Below are 21,241 nucleotides of genomic sequence, written 5' to 3'. Positions count from 1 at the left end.
CCCCTACGAAAATTAGCTATCCTCGACTCCGGTGCTTCCCTTAATATCTATAATATACTCTTACGATTCCGGTCCTTTAAGAAGGCACGGAGGGAATACCTTATTACCGGGGAATTAACTATATAGATAGAGGGATATAGAAGGGTGAATTTTACGATAAAATTACCTAACGGGTCTATATAAATTCTTCGACGAAAAAGGGTAGCTTTTTACCCTCGATTTTTAAGGAGCCTAATTTCCTTCTACCTTCTTCGAGAGGAAGGAATCTTCTAGGATACGACTACTAAGCCTACGAGGCTAGTCTAAAAGAATTAGACGATTAGGGGTAGGTATAAAGAGGGGCGTTAGATAGAGGAAAGAAGGATAATTAAGGTAATATAATAATTACTCCCCTACCGTAATTACTGCCCCCGTAAGAATTAAACATCTCTGCCCTGCCTATCCGACCCCTTACTTCTAATTTTACCTTCGTGTATTTTATATATACTTCTTATATCTCTCTTTGCGAGAGTTATAGCATTATAGCGATAGTAGCTTATCGTTATATAGCCCGAAGGCTGTTCCGTTATATAGCCCGGGGGCCGTTTCTGCCCCGCTATAAGGGGGGACTATTAGAGCTAGCCGGTTAGGGCTAGCGGTAGAGCAGCTAGATCAGCTAGGGGGGGGGGAGCGGGATTTAAACCCACGACCTCGTAAAAGAAGCGGGTCTTCTAGGCGCTTCTACTATTACGCCATCCCCTACTCTTTCCTTTAAATTACACCGAAAAACGCTACTAATTAAGGTAGGGATACTCTTCTAGCCCGAACGCGAGTCCGCCTTAATTTTTTTTAAAGCTCTTATAGATCAGGGCCTAAGACCCATAAAAGTTAGCTAAATAGCGTAACGAGTTAGACGGTTAATCCCCCCCTAACTTAAAAGTTTAATCCTTAGAACTACGCGTCTCTAAGCACAGTGCAAGCAGCTGATCAATGAAGGCTGATTCCCCTTGTTCCCTTATCATAATAGCAGTAGATTCACCTACTGCAATCGTAGAGAAGCAATTTTCAAGTTGGACGGAACTGTCCTTTGCATCGCGATGCAGAGCTTGGTCAATGTCAATTTTAACGTCCTCTCCATGTCGGCTGCCCATAGCAGCAGTGCCATCTGGTATCTAAATGTTTTTAAAACGGTCAGCTAGCAAGTCTTGCGGCAGTTGCTACATAACTCACCTCCTGAACATCAACCATAATCTGTTGGGATACCATAATGCCACCAAAAAGCTGCTTGTCCTGGCCTTGGGGAGTAGCATCCACGGTCTGCGTCGTAGGCGACGTACGAATAGCAGGCGATGAAATGCTTGCGGAATGGCCCTTATGGCATTCATCGAAGCTGATCCTATCACTGAAGTTGCGTGGCGGGCTATGGCTGAAGGCGGCCGTCGACAACTGCTCTTGACTCCTTGCCGACAGCTGCAGACTGACACCCCGGCTATGGCCACGGTCAACTCGAATCTTCTGTATCCAAGCATGGGCACGGCGTGAGGATGGTCTGCCCGGATTCTTGTAGAAATTTGCCGAAGGGATATTGTGCAGGATGGACGACAGCTCACGGTGCACCAGGTGGGAGAATTCGACATGGTGAGGCGAGTCTCCGTAGACCAGCTGCTGCACCCGGAAGAAACTCAGTGGAATAAACTCGCAATGTGGGAGGCACATCATCGTGTGAATGGGAAGAACCATTCGGAATGTTATAAGAGAGCAGGCCGTTGGCCCGGCACTTCCCTCGCGAGAAGAACAAGGGGCCTCGATGACTTGGGACATGAGGGTGGCCTGACTGAACGCCACATCGTCTAGGGACTGTCGAAGAGTCGATATTGCATCTCGTACATGGCAGGCAAACCTGGCTTGACGGGGAGAAAGGCCACCGTCGCTGCTGAGCTTGCCGACGATGGCCGATGGAGTAAGGCCCCGAAGGCGGGTGATGAACTCTACCTGCCACGGCTCGAGCCGTTCCAGGGGTAACGCAGCGGTAGGAAGAAGGTTCTTGGCCTCTTTTTGGACAAGGACATCAAATCCGCAGTGGTCGAGCCTTGCTCGAATTGCAAATATCCCGAGATGAACCCCGGGAATTAGGGTGGCGCCCCTTTTGCGATTTGACGACATGCTGTTCAAACTCGATGCAAAATCAGGATTCATGATTTGCATGCTAGACCGGATGCTGCCAACCACATGGCGCACCTCTGCAAATCGATAACCGGCCGCTTCCAGCTTGTCCAAGTCTCTCCTGGAGCTGATGTGGCGGACAAGGAACATGAGACAGCCACGGCCGTATTGTTGATGCATTGGGGCGAGCCCCTTTTCAGCCAGACCTTCAAGTATTGATTTGTCTCTGAACCCCCTTTGCAGCTGAGGGGAACGCCCGGGTGTTGCGGAGTCAAGCTGGGACGAGGAGGCGTGATTCGTATTGTTGCCTGTGGCGAAAATTTCTTCCCATAATGTGCCAGCATGGACGAGAACATCCTTCATTTTGTAAGCCAAGGCGAGAGCGGCGAGGCTAAAAAGTTCACAAATAAGATGGTCGTAGTGCCGCACCAACGACCCGTCCTCCTCCACGAGCTTGACTCGCATCCTGCTGTTGTACCTGTCTTGCGACAGGTGGCCGATATGATTTGCCATCTTATCGGTCAGGGCCGCGACGCTGGTCCAGTTTCGAGACGCACGGTACATCCAGTGAAAGAGCGGATGAGTAGTATCAAATACTTCGTTATGCGACTGCCACGGCAACGGTTAGTACTGGAGCGGCAGTCTTCGACTCGGGTCGGGCCCATCGCCACTCACTCTTGATACGAAGGTGTCTGTGACCACTTCGCTGGGAAGAAAGCCTTCCTGGTTCACCATTATCCTGCCTTCCTCATCGAAAACGGCTGCAGCCAGCACGACCTGCTGTGACTTGCTGGCATAGTCTCTCCTGATCCAACCGGAATAGATGCCGCTTATGGTCATGACGGCACAGGCGGCAACAGACTGTTACAGGTTAGGTGACGGATACGGGATGCCATTTCAGCTTTCGACGGGGCCAAGTCTTACCAAGCAGATCACCATGATCAACGTCTCACGCCGAGACATGCCTTCCTTGACGGAATGTACCTGAAGCAGCCGGTAGCTGGTGCCGACGGCGGCGCACCAGTGCATTCCAGAGACAGCTCCGGCAAGGACCATGGCGCATCCGACTCTCTTCCACCAGACGACTTTCCACGCCGTCTCAAAGACAAAGAAAAGAGCCAAGGCCGCGGTACTGGCAGACACAGCAATGAGGGCTGCGCCAACAACATAGCCAATTTGGTAGGAGGTTTGATAGTTGCTTATGGACGCATCGGCCAAATAGTGCATGCCGCAGATGGCACCGCCAGATAAGAGGCCCGCGAGGCCTATCCGCCACCAGCGGATTCGACCATTGACGCTGACGGCCAGAAAGGCGAGGAGGAGCACGAAAATGGGAACAAGTAATGACAAGACGGTCATGCCCGTAGAGTAGGCGATTTGGAGATCTTCGCGGCCGTCAAGGATGTAAATCGCTCTATTTCCAATGAAATGCTATGATGGTGGGAAGCCGCAGAGGTCAGTTCAGTTGCGACATATCGATAGCACTATAGGGAGACCACCTCGGACTTCGTCAACTCGGGGTCGCTCACCATGGACCAGATTGCGATGCCTCCCATGGAAATGGCAGCACCGACCAATAGCAACCTAATCCACCCTGATCAGCCGCCACGAACGGATTAATGGACACCCCGTGAGACTTACAGGTTGTGAAGGCCCCTGTGAGAAGTGCGCCGGCGCATCAATTCCAGTGTCGAGCCCGTACCGATGAGACTGATTGCGTAGCTGAGACAAACAAAGCCAGGGCGGAATGAGAGCGGCACCAGTCGGCCGGAATACTTCGCGAACAGTTCCTGAGTTGACGACATGTTTGCGTTAGCCGTGCGAGATGATTGACGTACACGTCGCCACGGGGAGAAACAGCAGTAGAGCTACTCGTCACATTTATCTTGACTTGAAAAACACGACGGTGTGTCCATTGCAGATTGGGATCAATAGTACTAGTCTCCTGGCAGGATTCGACGCACGGTTTATAACAAAGGAGGGCGGACCAAGCGGCTGGAGAGGCAGCGCTACGTGCTTTAGTCCATCCGAATAATCGGTAACTCAAAGCCCGGCCCCATCACACGTGCGGTGAGCGGAATGGAGAAAACGTCCAGGGGAAGCCGTTTGCCAATTATATCAACTCGTGGTTTGGCTGGGACCGAATCGGGAATGCCCGGCAACGCGAGGTATATAGCGAGGAGACATAATACTCCGCGCGGAGGGAACCCGAAGGTTCGGACTTGGGAGTGTCAATGCGGCAAACAGCGTGCTCTCGAGGGCGGCAGCTTCATTACGCTGAAATAAGCACAACCAGTCTTGAAGGGTCCCAGCCCGGTTGGTACTGCTAGGTGTCCTCTCAGCTTGGTCAATAGTGCCAGAGCGGAGCAGTCCATGGCATGCTGGACTGGATGCAAGCCCCTCTTCCCGTTGCTTTTCCCCAAGCTAGCTGTGTGTACGTACACGTATCATCATGGATGATAGACTCGTCTAGCATCTGATACAACGTGAATTCGGCTGATGATGCGGCATAATCGGATTGTCGACCAGCTGTTGGCTCTTCTTCGAAATCGAGGCCGCGATGTAAGCTATATAGACCGTGCGGCGTGAGTGTGCATGTGAGCGTCCGCGCCCGCCACCTGTGAGGTCCGCTCAACGGTGAGAAAACCGGAATCGCTGTGTTGATAGCCAGGGCGACTTTGCTTATCTTATGTCTCACCTAGCTGCTCTGCTGTCAGTAGAGCGGCACAGAGATGAGCAAGCCACGTGGAAGGGGGCCGAGACCTTGAACCCATGCCAATGCGCCGGCCGCTCCCCTGCCAGCTTGCTTAATAAACTGATCAAGGGTCCAAGCGCTCCACCCCCGTTGCGGGATAAACGGGCTCGGGGGAATATTGACGGATCACAAGTGGCTCCCCCAGCGACCTCGGCTTGGATCCTGCCTGCGTTAGCGGATGAGGGAGCTGTGCCATTTCTTCTCGTTTTGCTTTTAACTTGACTCGGTCGTGCCAGCATACCCATGTTGCTTGCGCCTTGATGCATACACCCAGGATGCTACACGGCCGATTAATCAACAGAGTCATGCGGGGGAAGAAAAACACGCCCTGTCGACGCCGGTGATGACCGCTGCCCCCCCCCGCATGAGAGCCAACGGCTATGTTAAAGCCTTTGTTCACATAGTGCCGTTTCGACGAACCACTGACCAGCGACGCCGCTTCTCGCGCACTCACCAGTTGACGATGGGATTTTAGTATCAACACACAGACCGCACGGACGCCACTCCCCTCGTGTTGCCGTCTTTGTTGTTTCTTACCTGTCAAGTATTGGTTCTTCGACCGGGGCCATGTACGTTTCCTACACGTGAGAACCAGCGCGAGATCTCGCCATAGGTAGGTGACCGTCAGATCTACCTAGGCTGAAAAGGATACCATTGGTTCAACACGCTAGGCGGCCCAGAGTTGTCTGCTCGTGTTGCCAATTAGAAGGTTTCGAGGCCTGGCCTGCTCAGGAGTTTACCCTCGGCTGCGGCGTCTTCGTACATAAAGGCGTCAGCGCGACTTGCCTGAACTCAAGCCACCAGGTACAGAAGGTGGCCTCTTGACTCCGTCACCTGCAGTGCTTCGGGCGCAGCATCAACCTTTTGACTGCTTTTCGTTGGCTGTGTTCGTCTTCGAGAAACGTTCTGGGCTTTCACAAAAGGAAAGAAGCTGCCGCCCGCAGAGCACAGGCAAGAGGCGTCAGACCAACACCATCGTCGATGCAAGATGCGCATCTTGTTTCTCTGCACGGCGCACAACTCGCTTTCGCAGCGGCTGTCTCTAGCCCTGTCCCGGGACCACTCGGTGACTGTTGAATATGCACTCTCAGAGGCGATAATGGTAGAGGCAGTTGACCTGGTCAAGCCGCACCTCGTCATCTGCCCCTTTCTCACCACCAGAGTGCCACAGCAGGTCTACAACCACTACCTGACCTTGATCATGCACCCCGGGCCGCCGGGCGACGCGGGCCCTAGCGCGCTGGACTGGCTCCTAATGGGAGACGACGGGAATGAGACGGACAGCGATAGATTGCTCCTCAATGACGCCTTCAATGCGTCTGGACGCAGCTATTGGGGCGTGACTGTTCTCCAAGCAGTCAAGGAGTTTGACGCTGGGCCAGTTTGGGCCTTTGACCAATTCCCAATCAACATCAATGAGCCGGGCTTGACCAAGTCGAGCCTGTATCGAGGGCCGATCACCCAAGCAGCCGTGTCCGCAGTTATTACCGCCATCGGGAGGATTGAGGCTGCTGCGAGACTCAAAGCCACGATTCTTGGCGAACCGCTGTCGCCGCCACACTCGCCCGCATGCGATGGAGGATCCTTGTCACTGCACCACAGCCTCTATACAAACCTCATCGCCAATCAAGCATTCGGCCGGCTTTGCGTGTCCTCGACCCAACCCTTCAAAGGTGGCCAAACCCATCGACGCCCGCTTCTCAAAGCAAGTCAGCGAGAATTCGACCCGCAGCGACACAGTGCCGCCGAGATTTCCCGCAGGTTGCGGAGCAGCGACTCCCAACCCGGATGCCTGAGTACGATATTTGGTCCCAGGCTCTACCTGTATGGCGGAATCGTGGAAGACGTCACGTTTTCACTCGCAGCGAATGGAATCTTGCCTGGGAGTATCGTTGCCTGCCGTGACGAAGCGGTCTGCATTGCATCTTGCGATGGAAAGGGCGTCTGGGTCACACACGTACGGCGTGTCAAGACCAAGTCCGATGCTGCTCTGTGGCCCAAGGTTCCTGCCGTCTCGGGCCTCACGGGGCTTGGCTGTTCTACCGAGCCAGTCATGCATCCAGATTGGCTTCTCTCGCACTCCCCGCCAACATTTGGCACACGTTGGTGTCAAGCACGACACGGCACGCACCAAGAAATTTGGGTCGACTTTGTGTGCGAAAGCATGGGAGTGGTGGCCTACGTTCATTTCGACTTTTACAACGGCGCCATGAGCACCAAGCAGTGCAGGCGGCTGTCCGCGGCTCTCGACCACGTCCTGTCGGGCTCTCAGCGTCCGAGCAGCAGACGGCTGGCTGCTCTAGTACTAATGGGCGGCCGGTCATATTTTAGCAACGGAATCCATCTCAATGTAATCGAGGCGGCGGCCGACCCGGCGCAAGAATCCTGGCATAACATCAATGCCATCAACGACATTGTTGAATGCATACTGTGTCAGTTTCCCGGGCGCGGCATCGCAACCCTGGCTGCGATCCGGGGGAACTGTGCGGCCGGCGGCGTTGCACTCGCAACTGCTTGTGACACCGTCTTGGCTGGTGAGAACGTCGTCCTAAACCCGGCGTACCGCGCCTTGGGCTTGCACGGATCCGAGTTCCACAGTCTCAGCTACCCTGCTCGTTGCGGCGCAGATGGAGCCGCCCATGTTCTGCGATCGATGACCCCGCTTAGCGCTGTCGATGCCTCGCGACTGGGACTCGTCGACCATGTGCTCGCCGGATCAGACACAGTTCTCGACGCTGCGATCCGAGACCGTGTTCAAGCTCTGTTGTCTTCAAGCCGAGAGCTCGCCTCTTGGAAACAGAACGTCGATGTCTCTCCTGCCGCTCTTGTCCAGATTCGCGCAACAGAGCTCGCGCAGATGGCCATGGACTTTTGGAGTGCGCGCTCCCTGCGATACCACCAACGGCGCCACGACTTTGTGTGCAAAACGAGGTCTTGCTCTACACCCCTGCGATTCGCAAGTCATCGGCGGAGCCCAGGAATGCTTGATGAGGAGGAAGACGATCGATTTGACTCGGTCCAATTTTTCGAACAAAAGGCAAGGCAAGGAGTGATTCGAGACTTGTCGGTGCAGATGGCGAGATTGATCAATGACTTCTCGCAAATGGGCTTTGATGAGACGCACCGATGGGCTCACGGCAGCGCTACGCCCGCCACAACTCTAAAAAGCTTGGTGAACAGCCCTCCACTCGATAAATCGGATGAATCCGGGCAAGGCGCCGAGAGATATTCCTCGGAGCCTAGTTTTCCATGCTACTATTCTGTATAATCCATCAGGTTACCAGAAGTGTGTTGAATTTAATCCCGGGAACGAGCCCTCCACGGCAGACATGTCAGTAACGGAAAGACCCTCCGTATCACAAATCCATATGTGGACACTTTTGACATATGACTCTTCGTTGGGCACTGGTACTGGGGATGCCGGGGATGCAAGTTCATCCGCGAGCGGGCGCCAATGTGTCAAATTGCAATAACACTTTCTAAATACCTAGTCCGTCGGGGGCTGGAAAAAGCGCGGCGGCGTCTCGCGGTTAGCGTTGACCCAGGTCAATGTAAGGGGTGTATTATCGCGTATTTAATCTCACTTCAAAATCGACAACTCAACGTTCAAACATAAAACATATACACAAGAAGCCACACTAGACCGGAACGGACTTCGTCATCGCAGTGTGAAAGGTCGACGTCAACTCGCCAATGGTTCTTCCGTCTCTCGGCAAGGTATGTCCCTTGCCGTGGTCGAAGAGTTCGGCCGAATCCTTGTCGCACATGTCATAGAGAGCCATGGCACCGTGAATATACGGGTCCTTGCAACCGACGATATGGCACGTGGGGATGTCGATTATATTCTCGCATTCGTCTGCAAGCAAAGGCTTTACCTTGTCTCCCATGAGGTACACGGGAGGCCAACCGGCGAAGAAGACTCCACACTGTTGCTGCGTAAGTGATCGACCAACAGGTGGTTGTAGGTCGGTTTCGGAAGGCAGACGTACCTTAATTCTCCTGGGAGTCCCGTTTTCCTCCCACCTGCGTCTTTCTTCCAGAATCAAGGTGGCGGCGGCCATTGCCCCTTCCGAGTACCCCAAGATGCCCTGTGTCTCGTCAGCCAAGGTTCGTAATGACGGGCGTTTAGGAAATACCTCAATCTCGGGGTCCGAGTTGATCACTTTCAAGAGTTGATCAATCATGTTCCGGACAGCGTCGCCGGTGTAAATCTCCTCGTCCTTGAACAAGTGGCGAATGGTATCTTCGGGCGCAGAAGCTACGGGAAAGTCGCGAAGCTTCTCGGCGAACCCGTTAAGGGCTTCAGCGCCATCATATCCCACAAACTTGTACAATGGAGATGGCCCAAAGTACTCGGTAAACCCCTTGGGCGGGTCAGCTTGATGGAAACCGTCAATCCAACGGAATCGACCCGGAGTTGACTTTTCCACTTCTTGGACAAATGGCGCGAGCTGAATTTGAAAATTCTGGGTTCAAGTCAGTAGGTGGCCTTAGGGTTTGATTAAGAAGTCCAGCAATTCATACCGCGGCGCTGCCGTAGGAGCCATGCAGACAAAGGAATTTCATTGTTGTTGGTGATTGTACCCTTGGAGTACGCGATTTGGGGAGTTGGAGTTCAAAGAGCAGAAGTAGCAGAGCAGAGTCGTACTGGGCTTACTAGAATCGCTGGCAAAGATGCAGAATGATTGACCAACGTGATCCTTAGAAGTAATTTAAAAAGCTTTAGCTCGCTTGGGCAATGGATTCTACAACGTACCAGGAGAGCAATCTCGAGCTTACTTCAACCGATTTGCCCGAGAGCGGATATCGCTCAGCCCTAAATGTGGTTTGAATAGAGTTTAGCATCGCTGCAAACAGAACAGCAAGACATCCCGCAATCGGCCGTAAACATGTACTATACAGTGCGCGAAACTAATTTCCAAGACGTCTGTTGACAAAACGGTGCGCATTCAGTCAGAGCCCGTGAACGCTCTGGGTCGTAAGCCACTTCTGCGTAGCCATTTCGGCGTCCATTGACATCTCATCTTGTTGTTGTTGTTGTTGTGTATTTTGCGTCCAGCGGCTCAGGCCGCTCAGGTCTCCGCGAGGGAGCACAGGACGTGCTGAGCTAGTTACAGAGAAGTGTCCCGAATGAGTTCCCTCGAAAAAAACCACTGTCCATCTAAATGCACCCAGCGCTCGTAGTTCGCTACCCGTGAACAACCCCTTCTGTCCCTATCCAGCATTTCATCGGCTCGATGGCGCTCGTGTCAAGCCTCGTACCCGTCAGCGGGATGTCAAGGCAAAGTGTCGGTGGTCGCCACCCCCAAAGAATGGGTCAACCCTTGGTTTTGTCCGGTCAGAATTCTCTCGCTCGCAGCCAAAACTGCTGCCGCAGTCCACGCTCCAGTAACCAAGCCGTGGAAATGACTGGGAGCGGCGGCAGGAAAAACTCTTGGAGGATCAGAGGCTGGCTTTGCAGCTTGCCCTCAGGGAGAAAAACCTCCGCAACCGGCCACCGTTGTTTAGAAGGGCGGGCCAATACCCATAGCTCCTTGGTTCCGAAGAGAGCCATGAGGTCCGAGTGGACATGTTGTCGAGACCGGCTTCGCAGAGGAATATGAACTCTCCTAAGGTCTTCCTCTGTGCTGTTAGGGTCACGATGGACCCCGCAGCAAAAGCGCGGTCGGGTGGCCTGTAGATCCTGTCCCGGCTAACGAGCCACTAACAGCTCCGCGGGGTGAAGAATTTTTACAGGGGAGAGTTGTTGACATCTCATCGAGACCTCACCGGACCGTCTTCAGGGTAAGCTCGGAGAGAGTGGCTTACAACACGAAAAGGCAATCTCCGGGTGGGTCGAGAAGTACGGAATATTCGTCCGAAATGCTCAGCTATCGTACAGTGTTGAACTTGAAATCCCCACCTCGGCCGCCAAGGTGAAAAAAAGGTTGCATGATGATGATTGCAATTTTACCGACGGATGGGGCCGGACCAACGGGCACCTTTCCTTCTACGTGGATAGGTACGCCGCGTAGATCGCCGCCTTCACGTGCCAATGCCGCTGTCCTGAGCGTATGGGGGCTTTCTATGGTTGTCTTTATTGGTGCCACCTGGCCATCGAAGGCGTTGGGAGACGCAAAGTGGCCAGACATCCAGCTCCCGATCCAATCGTGTCGATGACGGGCGCGGATTAGTGTCTCTAGTTGTAATGTACCTTGTAGGTCAGCTTGTCCAGAGGAATCGGCGGGCAAGGGGCCGGCGTAGAGTGGATATGACCCTGACCTGGACATGCCTCCACAGCTAGAGCGCGTGGCAAACATCCGTACCTAGATGCCGGCCCCAGGCTTGGACATTTTCAGGACTCGTTCCAGGGTAGGATAATGGATGCAAACGGCACCACACGATCGGTCCCACGCGACATGCCTCTCAAAAGAGAACGGGAGGGAAGGGGGGGCGGAGTAGGGGCTGCCGGCATAGAGAAACATAGGGCCATCGAGATACTCAGGCTCTGGTTGGGGCGGCTTGCTGTGGGACGCTCTGGCGAATGCTTGGTTCTCCAAAGCTAAACTAGCAGAAGATCCAGCGTCGCATCCAGCGGCAGAGATCTGTATACCGGCGCCAAAATTCTTCATTCACTTCGGGCCGATTGTGTGCGTTTTAGCGCCACAATAGGCAGAGTCGGTGGAATCAACTTCAACTCAAGACGGTGTCGCGGACGAGTAGGCGCTAGAGATGCATGCAGAAGTTTTGCAACATTTATACAATAAAAATGCGTTTCCATTGTATGCGTAGTGGTTGGTTGGCAGGTGAGGCGTTGCGGCGTGGCCACACGATGTATGCAAAATGTGAGACGAGAGATAAATTTCGAGAAAAAAACGTGCAGAGACACGACTGCTTTGACGAAGACAGTCGGTTGATGTGTCATGTGGATCTACCAAGTCAGCCGATAAAATTAGACGGTTGAGCATCAGCGGCGGATGCGCCAGCCGCCTTCGACGATCGTGAATGGCAACTTCCGGAGTGATGTTGACGACTCCGAAGGACTGGTGCAAGGCCAGTGTTGTGCATTCCAAGCAGGCTGGCCGGTCCAGGCCTCCCGGGTACTGTCGATGGATGCTAACGTGCTTGCTGGGGCACTTTCAGGGCAGTCAGAAAGTTTTACAGAAGCGATTGATAGAAAATCTATGATTTTGAAAACCATTCAGGTCGAAGCATCGCGGTAGGGTTGATGGGGAGCGGCAACAAGGTACCTGATCAAGTCAACCATCTTACTGGTCAGCCGGATCCCTGGACCATGATTCGTCCCCCGATAGGAGCCACCTCCAGCCCAGCGTTCCGGCAATCTATCAATCTACCCGAGAGGCGGCCCCCACCTCTCCCTCCACTTGGCAACCTGCGAGCTTCCATGGCCTCCATGTGAGGAACGCCGGTTGCTTGGCCAGGTCAGAGGAGCAGCCAGGAGTTGAGCAGCCATCATTCGCAAAGGTCTCAAACAAGGGCACAAAGAAACAAGATGGTGTGCAGCTCCACTGTTTTCAGTCTGCCGCCCTGGACGATCCCAAGGTTGTACACGCTGCGACTAGCCGCACTGGGTATTGATCTTAGACACCTGCATTCCAGAGCGACGGCGCACTCTCCCAGCGCTGATGCAGCTGCCGCTCGACGGATGCGAATGCATGGGAGTGCAAACGAGACAAGGGACGACGGCCTTCGTTCCGAAGCCACTAACGTCTCGACGTGTTCCTGTCGAACTCCCGGCAACGGTAATCGGTCCTTCTTCAGCTCGACCTGTTCGGAACTCGGCGGACGTTCGCGGCAGAGTTCGCCAGGTATTAGGCGCCCCAGATAAAGAGTAAAAAAGGCGTCTCGGACGGCTCGTGGAAATCTAGTCCAAGATATGACGGCTCCTTTGGCCCACGGGGAATAACGTTTGATCGTAGCAACACCTCACTGCCTCCATACACAACAACGCCAGCTTCTCCTTTACCATTTGCATTGCCCTTTCCTCTTGACGGCGTCGCCACCATCGCCGACGGCCACCATGGTCTCCGACAATGGGCGAAAGCCGGCCCCTCTGGCCATAGTCGGCATGTCATGCCGGCTGCCAGGCGGTATCTCAACGTTGGATGAATTTTGGACCATGTTGTCCCGGGCTCGCTCGGGTTGGGGAGAGATCCCCAAAGACAGGTTCACGGCGGACGCCTACTATCATCCCAATCCACAGAAGAAAGGCTGCTTCAACACCCTAGGAGGATATTTTCTGGAACAAGACCCCGCCAAATTCGATGCCCCATTCTTCAACATCACTCGCCAAGAGGCCACGTCCATGGGTGCGTTGAGCTCCCGTCACTTGGGAGACTGTTTCTAACAGCCATCCTAGATCCTCAGCAACGCATGCTCCTCGAGTGCTCATACGAGGCACTTGAAAACGCCGGTATTCCCAAGGATGCTATTGCAGGCAGCAACATGGGCGTCTTTGTCGGCGGCGTGCCGTCCGATTATCAGTTTGGCGCCTTCCGTGATTTGCATACGGTCCCCATGTTCGACGTCACGGGCAACCATCAATCTATACTATCAGGCCGCATCTCACATTACTTTGACCTGCGCGGCCCCTGCTTCTCTCTAGACACAGCGTGTTCGTCAGGCCTTTTCGCCCTGCACCAAGCGGTCCAGAGCATCCGCGCCGGCGAGTGTGACTCCGCCATTGTTGGTGCTTGCCATTTGCATCTACAACCGGACAGGTGGATTACCATGTCTATGTCGGGGTACGTCTAGTCCACACACGTCGACTCGACGCCTTCTGACGCTCTCGCAGCCTTTTCTCGGAACAAGGTAAGACATACGCCTTCGACCACCGAGGCAAGTCCGGATTTGCCCGTGGTGAAGGCGTAGGATGTCTTATCATCAAGCCCCTCGACAAGGCCATCAGAGACAACGACAACATCAAATCGATTATTGTCCACACGGGTGTCAATCAAGACGGAAAGACAGTTGGTGAGCTGTACACTCGGTTCCCAACCCAGGTTGTTACTTACATGCACCGCTAGGTCTTTCGACGCCAAGCGGCGAGGCGCAAGAGCAGCTGATCCGCGATGTGTACGCCAAGGCCGACATCAACCTGGAGGATGTCGGTTTCGTCGAGGCCCACGGAACAGGTACGAAGATTGGCGACCCGATCGAAGCTAGGGCCATCTATAATGTATTTGGTGAGGGCTGCACCGAAGGACAGCCACTTAACATCGGGTCAGTCAAGACCAATGTTGGGCATCTCGAGAATGCAAGTGGTATCATCTCTGTCATCAAGGCGGCCATGATGCTCGAAAGGGGCTTCATCCTGCCCAATGTAAACTTTGAAAAGGCCAACGAGAATATCCCGCTAGATGAGTGGAACTTGAAGGTTAGTGGCTCGGCAGCAGAAACTTCTTCTACACAACGGCGACGCTTACCTTAACTCAAGGTTCCCACCTCTCTGAGGTCCTGGCCTGGACATAAGAAGTATATCAGCATCAACAATTTCGGCTTTGGTGGCTCCAATGCCCACTGCGTGTTGCAGCGGCCGGCTCTCGACTTCGACTCCGTCGTGCAAGAAAGGTCCGACGGGGTGCACAAACTCTTCGTTCTTTCAGGCCACAGCGAGGAGTCGGCTAAAGCCAGAGCGAAGCAATTGGGTATCTATGCCGAGCAGCATCCCGAAGTCTTTCAGAAACGTCTGGTTAGGGATCTCGCATATACGCTTGGTGAGCGCCGGGCGCATATGCCCTGGCGGATTGCCTTGACCGCCTCGTGCTGTAACGAGGTGGTCCAAGCCTTGAATGACGTCGACACGAAGCCTATCCGTTGCTCTAGGCCGCCTAAAATAGCGTTTGTCTTCACGGGACAGGGAGCTCAGTGGTATGCCATGGGTCGAGAACTCATGGATTCACATCCAGTGTTCGCCGACACCATGCGCGCCGCCGACGACTGTCTCCGGCGGCTCGGTGCCGACTTCTCGCTCCTCGAGGAGCTCGGCAAGGAGAAAGAACATACACAAGTCAACAAGGCCCATCTGAGCCAGCCAGCCTGTACCGCCATCCAACTGGGTCTTGTACGACTGTTCTCTTCATGGGGCATCGAGCCTGAGGCAGTCGTTGGCCATTCAAGCGGAGAGATTGGCGCCGCTTTCGCCGCCGGTGTAATCTCCCTCGACGCCGCCATGACCACCGCCTACCAAAGAGGCCAGGTCACTCTCAAGATGAAAGCCGAGCACCCCGAGCTCTGCGGATCCATGCTTGCCGTGGGTGCAAGCCCGGCAGAGGTGCGAAAGATGATTAAGACGATATCTCTGCAGGGTGCTGCTGTCGCGTGCGAGAACTCTCCTGGCTCCACCACGGTGTCGGGCAACGTCGATGCGATCGAACAGCTGGCGGCCGAGCTAGAAAGCCGTAAGATCTTTAGCCGCAAGCTGCTTGTCGATGTTGCGTACCACTCCTCCCATATGGAGATGGTCGCCAAAGATTATCACCGAGCCATTGAGGGAGTTACGGCGAGCGACGGCAGCAAAGTTGCTTTCTTCTCCTCGCTCCATGGAAAAGCTCTCGAGAGGTCATCCATGCTTTGCGCAGAGTACTGGACCGACAATCTGGTCAAGCCCGTCCTGTTTTCACCGGCACTGGAGGCTCTCTGCGCTGAAGCGAAGCCATCTGTCTTGGTTGAGATAGGTCCTCACGCGGCTCTCGAGGGCCCAATCAAGCAGATTCTCAGGGAGATGGGCCAGCAGGCAACCAGCATCAAGTATTGCCCAAGCCTGGTGCGGAATCAGAACGCCACTACAGCTGCCCTTAAGACGGCCGGTAGCCTCTTCGTTATGGGTCAATCGCTGGATTTTGACAAGATCAACAACGCAGCAGGCGAACATGACTTGCCCAAGCTCGTTGACGACTTTGCCCCCTACCCTTGGACGCACGAGCGATACTGGATCGAGCCGCGCCAGAGTCTGGAAACGCGCATCAAGCCCTTTGGTAGACACGATATTCTTGGGCTGCTTACTACTGGCTCGACTGACCATGAACACACCTGGCGAAATGTGATTACTACGGACGATATCCCCTGGCTAAGGGAGCACAAGATGCAAACCCTTACAACGTTTCCTCTTGCCGGCTACCTGTCTATGGCCGTCGAAGCTGCGGCCCAGCGTGCATCGCTTCGTCGCATCCCGTTTGAGCGGTTCTGCATGAGAGAAGTCCAGGCGACTGCGGCCCTGATTATGAACGATGGCGACGAATATGAGATGACAGTGACCCTGCGCCGGTACGCCGAAGGCACTCGCTCGTATTCCAACGAATGGGATGAGTTCCAAATCTCGTCCTGGGCACCGGGAAGGGGCTGGATCGAACATTGCCGCGGCCTAATTGCCGTGCGAAAGCCGTCTTTCAACCCCATCAGCTCTCTTGCGCAGGCCGAGAGCGGCAAACGCCGGCGTCGGGCCACGGAGCGTTGCAACGACGCCGTGACCCTGGGTTCGTTTTATGCCGAACTCGACAGCAAGGGGGCGAGCTATGGTCCCTTATTCCAGATCAAGGATAAGACGGGTATACAGTGCTGCGATGAGTACTCGCATTCCGATGTCGCAGTTCCGAACACCGCCACGACCATGCCCTACGACCACGAGACGCCTTACGTCTTACCACCTGCCCTGTTGGACTTGTTTTTCCAGCATTCCTTTGCCATTCTCGGAGCTGGTCGCCATGGCATGCCCAGCCTCTACATGCCCAACGCAATCAAGCACCTTGAATTCAGTAAAGAGCTACCTAACAAGGTTGGCGACGTATTACACGTCGTTTGCGAGGGCCACCCGAACACAAGGCACGTGATGCCGGTCGACTTCTCCATTGACGCCTGGCAGTCGCAGAGCTCGGCTCAGCCGATTCTCAGCATACGCGGCTTCACCATGACGCCGGTTCGTGATGAGAGCGTTGAGGAGGCGGTGCCGCCATCGGTTTGCTACAAGCTCCAGTGGGAGGATCTCGGCAGAGTCCAGAAGGCTCAGGCGAACAGTAGCAGCCAGAATGGCCATAACCACGAAATAAATAGTGTCGATGGACATGCTAACGGCTCTAATGGCGTCAAGGGACATGTCAACGGTGTTAACGGCGCAAACGGGCATGCCAACGGCGTCAACGGTCACGCGAATGGCAGCAGCGCTTTGGAGGCAGACTTCACGGCACCCGTTGTCATCGTCTCGGATAAGACCGAGAATGATCCCATGGTCCGATCACTCATGGACCTTCTCCTCTTGAAAACAGGAGCGTCTCCTACCGTTTGTGCCCTTGACAAGCTCGTGGCTTCGGACAAGATTTGCATCGCCCTCTACGAGCTCGACAGTCCATTCATTGCCGGCATCAACGCCAAGGATTTCGACAGGCTGCAACGCCTTATCCTGACGGCTTCTGCAGTGCTTTGGGTCGGAAGTGGCACCTCAAAAAATGCCTTGCACCCAGACAAGGCTCTGTCGCAAGGCCTGCTTCGCACTGTTCGATCAGAGACAGGCAAGCTGGCAGCGACTCTTGACCTTGATCCTGCTTCTCAGCTGGACAACAGCGCTCGCTGCGAGCTCATTATCCAGGCTCTCAAGAAGGTTATAGAGTCGGAGCACGAGGACGGGCCCAGCGACTTCGAGTTTGCCGAGGAACAGGGCAAGCTGGCCGTCCCTCGCGTAGTCGAGGACCCTGACATGAACCAGCTCATCCACCGTCAGACACAGCCTTCAGGGCCATATCTCCAGCCGTTTGAGCAAGAGAACCGCCGCCTGGAGATTGCCATTGGGACCTATGGTGCACTTGATTCGCTTTACTTCCGTGACGAGGTTGAACAACCGTTAGGCGATGATGACATCGAAATTAAGATCGCAGCCACCGGCATGAACTTCAAGGATGTTGTCATCACCATGGGACAGGTTGGCAGTCCCTATCTGGGTGTCGAGTGCAGCGGCACCGTCGCTAGGGTTGGCGCCAAGGTGACGTCCCTCTCTGTCGGTGCCCGAGTCTGCGCCATGTCGCGTGGCGCCTACGGGACCTACACGAGATGCAAAGCTACTAGCGCTGCCGAAATGCCGCAGCACATGACTATGGAGGAAGGCGCCTCGATTCCCGTCGTCTATAGCACAGCCTACTACGGCCTCGTTGACATTGCTCACCTAGAATCTGGCGAAAAGATTCTCATCCATGCCGCCTCTGGTGGCGTCGGTCAAGCAGCTATCCAGCTAGCGCAGATGATCGGGGCTGAGATTTTTGCAACAGTTGGAAGCCCTAACAAGAAGCAACTCATTATGGAGAAGTATGGGGTCCCGGAAGACCACATCTTCTACAGCCGCGACTCAACGTTTGGGGCCGCCATCCGCGAAGCAACTGGTGGGGAGGGTGTTAATGTGGTTATCAACTCCTTGGCCGGCGAGCTCCTAAGGGAGTCATGGGAATCCTTGGCACACTTTGGTCGCTTTATTGAAATCGGCAAGCGAGACATCACCTCTAACACCAGATTGGACATGGGCCAATTTGAGCACAACGTCACCTTTAGCTCGGTCGATCTGACGCTTGTTGCTGCCGAACGACCCCAGGTAATGGGCCGCGTTCTCAACGCCGTCATGAAACTACTCGGTAGCAAGCAAATATCCGCCATTGAACCAATCACCGTCTTGGGCATCTCGGGGATTGAGTCCGCCATGCGCACCCTGCAGAGTGGCAAGTCCACCGGAAAGATAATTATTGCCCCTCGTGTTGGAGAACAGGTCAAGGTAAGACATCTCTCCGGCCGCCAGGTCTCACTCGCCATGTTAACCGGAAGTTATAGGTTACTCATCGCCGGGCTTCCGGGTTCTTAAAGCAGAATGCGACGTACATCATCATTGGCGGCACCGGTGGTCTGGGCCGGTCCATGACCAAGTGGATGGTCCACCATGGTGCGAGACACATCGTACTCCTGTCCCGAAATGGTCGTATGACTGCGGAACTGGATTGCCTGTCCCAAAAATGCAGTCAATTAGGGGCCACCATCCACGTCAAGTCATGCGACGTTGTCAAGGAAGCCAGCGTGAAGGCGGTCGTCGAGTGGGCCAAGGCATTGCCTCCTATTCAGGGCGTTGTTCACGCCGCCATGGTACTCCGAGACGTCTTGTTTGAGAAGATGACCTTTGATGACTACAACCAAGTTGTCGAAGCGAAATTGTCAGGCACCTGGAATTTCCATCGCGCTCTGACTGGTCAAAAACTCGACTTCTTCATTGTCCTGTCCTCGGTGGCCGGCATTGTCGGCAACAGGGGCCAGGCCGCCTATGCCGCTGCAAACACTTTTCTGGATGCATTTGTTCAGCACAGGACAAAGCAGGGCCTTCCGGCGACGACGATCGACCTAACAGCAGTCGAAGGAGTCGGGTATTTAGCGGAGAACTCGGCGCGTCAGAGCCAGATTCTTCAGACACTGGCTGGAAGCACCTTTGGAGAGACACAAGTCCTCGCCTTAGTGGAGGCCGGCATCTGCGGACAAATCTCTCAGTTCTCTAACAACCAAGTCATTACGGGCTTGAACTTCAATGGCACCTCGTTGCCCTTCTACGCCGATGATGCTAAGTTTGCTCATCTCCGTGACGCCCTGCTCGCGGAGAACCAAAGTTCCGAAGGGGACGAGGGCTCGCAATCCGCGTCCGCCCAGGAGGAGATGACCCGGGCGGCTACGTACGAGCAGGCAGTTGAAGGTGCTACGAACAGAATCCGGGATAAGCTCTGCGCCATCCTGATGCTCCAACCGGGCGATATAGACTCGGGCAGCTCCGTCAAGTCTTACGGCTTGGACTCGTTAAACGCTATTGAGCTTCGCAACTGGATAGGAAAAGAGTACTTGGCACATTTACAGGTCCTTGAGCTACTTACTGCGGGGACGATTGGGGACCTTGCTGCGCTGGTCTTAAAGAAGACGAAGATTAAGCACGCAGAGAAGGCGGCCTAGCCTTTCTAGACTAAGGCGAGAAGCGTTCTTAAAGTTCTTACTAAGGTCGGGCTAAAGCACCTATATAAGACAAAGAAACTAGCGGTGAATTTTCTAATGTTTAATAATATAAAGCGTCTCGCTAAATATTAAGGGCTTAATATATATTTCTATAAAACTTTATTATATATAAAGCTAGATAGTAAAAGGGTAGGATAAATCTAGTAGATTAACTATTTTAAGAGTTAAATAAAACTTATAATTAAGTATTGAATTTAATCTTTATATAAATAACTATAAGAAGAAAAAGAAAAGAAAATATAAGCTTTATACCTACTAATATAATAGATATTTAAATATATACTAGACTTAATATTTTATTTAAAGAACTATAAGCTACTAACTATATCTTAATTAATATAGTTTTTTTAATAGTACCTTTCTTAATACTATTAAGTATTTCTTTATAAAGAGAAATATAATATAAAGTAGGGTATACTTTTCTTATATATCTTCTTTTTATTTATAAAGCTATTTAGTAAGATTTTAGTTAATACTATTATATAATAACTTTTACTAATTTTATTATAGTACTTATAAAGAGTATAAATATATAATTTAGCTCTTATTATATTCCCTAGGCTTTAAAACCTATTATATAGTATATAACTTTATTTAATAGTTCCTTTATAATAATAATACTATTATTATTAAGCGGTTAGCTTATATAAGTAAGATATTAATAGGATCTCCCTTATAACCTAAGTTCTTTTTATATATAATTATAGCTTATAATAAGCTTTTACTAGTATAAGGCTATATTATAAGGGCTTTTACCTTATATAAGTCTAGACTAAAGTCTAGGCTAAGCCTATATATAAGTAGCTTCTATACTTATATAGGGTAAGCCTATACTTTTCTTCCTTTTCTCCCTTATAGATTATTAACCTTCTTTTAATAAACCGTACTTAAGCCTATACCTTTACTTACTTTATAATAGTATAATCTAACCCTCGTAGTATAGTAGTTATATACCTAGGAAGCCTACTAGCTATAACGCTAGAGTTAGTTCGAATCTAGCCGGGGGCACGATTAAGTTTTAGTAGGACTAATAGACTACGCTAACCTACTTATTAATTAGCTAATTAGCGCTTCTAAAAGCGCCTATAAATATACTAGTAGTCTAGCCCCGCTATAAGTAGGCCGGCCTAGACCTTGCCTACCCGGACCTAGCGATAAATTTATTAGGACCTCCCCTTAACCCCGGTCCGGGCCCCCCGACCGGGAAAATAAAAACCTAGGGCCGATACTAGTAACTTAATAGGTACGGCGCGAAGCCGGTGCGATAACCTAACCACCGGCCCGGCTAAAGGCTAGTATTAATAAAAAATAGCCCGCTAAGCCTTATAG

The 21,241-nt window shown here is 52.9% G+C and overlaps 4 protein-coding genes across 4 annotated transcripts; 2 read left to right on the top strand and 2 right to left on the bottom strand.

Annotated features, from left to right (window-relative positions):
• Nucleotides 1–1,170: 1,170 nt before the first annotated feature.
• HRG_07769 (MHYT domain signaling protein) lies at nucleotides 1,171–3,821 on the bottom strand (the record flags this gene model as incomplete). The annotated part of the gene is made up of 7 exons (XM_044866240.1): nucleotides 1,171–1,644; nucleotides 1,867–2,751; nucleotides 2,818–3,003; nucleotides 3,067–3,182; nucleotides 3,276–3,573; nucleotides 3,672–3,726; nucleotides 3,784–3,821. 7 exons carry the CDS (start codon nucleotides 3,819–3,821, stop codon nucleotides 1,171–1,173), a joined length of 2,052 nt encoding a protein of 683 aa, XP_044719204.1.
• A 2,064-nt stretch (nucleotides 3,822–5,885) lies between these two features.
• HRG_07768 (enoyl-CoA hydratase/isomerase domain-containing protein) lies at nucleotides 5,886–8,165 on the top strand (the record flags this gene model as incomplete). Its single annotated transcript, XM_044866239.1, has 1 exon — nucleotides 5,886–8,165. One exon carries the CDS (start codon nucleotides 5,886–5,888, stop codon nucleotides 8,163–8,165), a length of 2,280 nt encoding a protein of 759 aa, XP_044719203.1.
• A 370-nt stretch (nucleotides 8,166–8,535) lies between these two features.
• On the bottom strand, nucleotides 8,536–9,463 carry HRG_07767 (serine hydrolase (FSH1) domain-containing protein; the record flags this gene model as incomplete). Its single annotated transcript, XM_044866238.1, has 4 exons — nucleotides 8,536–8,829; nucleotides 8,887–8,985; nucleotides 9,034–9,363; nucleotides 9,422–9,463. 4 exons carry the CDS (start codon nucleotides 9,461–9,463, stop codon nucleotides 8,536–8,538), a joined length of 765 nt encoding a protein of 254 aa, XP_044719202.1.
• A 3,454-nt stretch (nucleotides 9,464–12,917) lies between these two features.
• HRG_07766 (acyl transferase domain-containing protein) lies at nucleotides 12,918–19,852 on the top strand (the record flags this gene model as incomplete). The annotated part of the gene is made up of 12 exons (XM_044866237.1): nucleotides 12,918–13,206; nucleotides 13,257–13,430; nucleotides 13,503–13,641; nucleotides 13,692–13,870; nucleotides 13,924–14,031; nucleotides 14,125–14,273; nucleotides 14,334–15,705; nucleotides 15,763–16,268; nucleotides 16,311–17,709; nucleotides 17,764–18,644; nucleotides 18,701–18,809; nucleotides 18,894–19,852. 12 exons carry the CDS (start codon nucleotides 12,918–12,920, stop codon nucleotides 19,850–19,852), a joined length of 6,264 nt encoding a protein of 2,087 aa, XP_044719201.1.
• Nucleotides 19,853–21,241: the final 1,389 nt, after the last annotated feature.

This window comes from Hirsutella rhossiliensis, assembly GCF_020360975.1.
Source record: "Hirsutella rhossiliensis strain HR02 chromosome Unknown scaffold00008, whole genome shotgun sequence".
In the NCBI taxonomy this organism is placed as follows: Eukaryota; Fungi; Ascomycota; class Sordariomycetes; order Hypocreales; family Ophiocordycipitaceae; genus Hirsutella; species Hirsutella rhossiliensis.
Note: the sequence above shows the minus strand (reverse complement) of the source record. Positions and strands in the feature narration are given on the sequence as shown.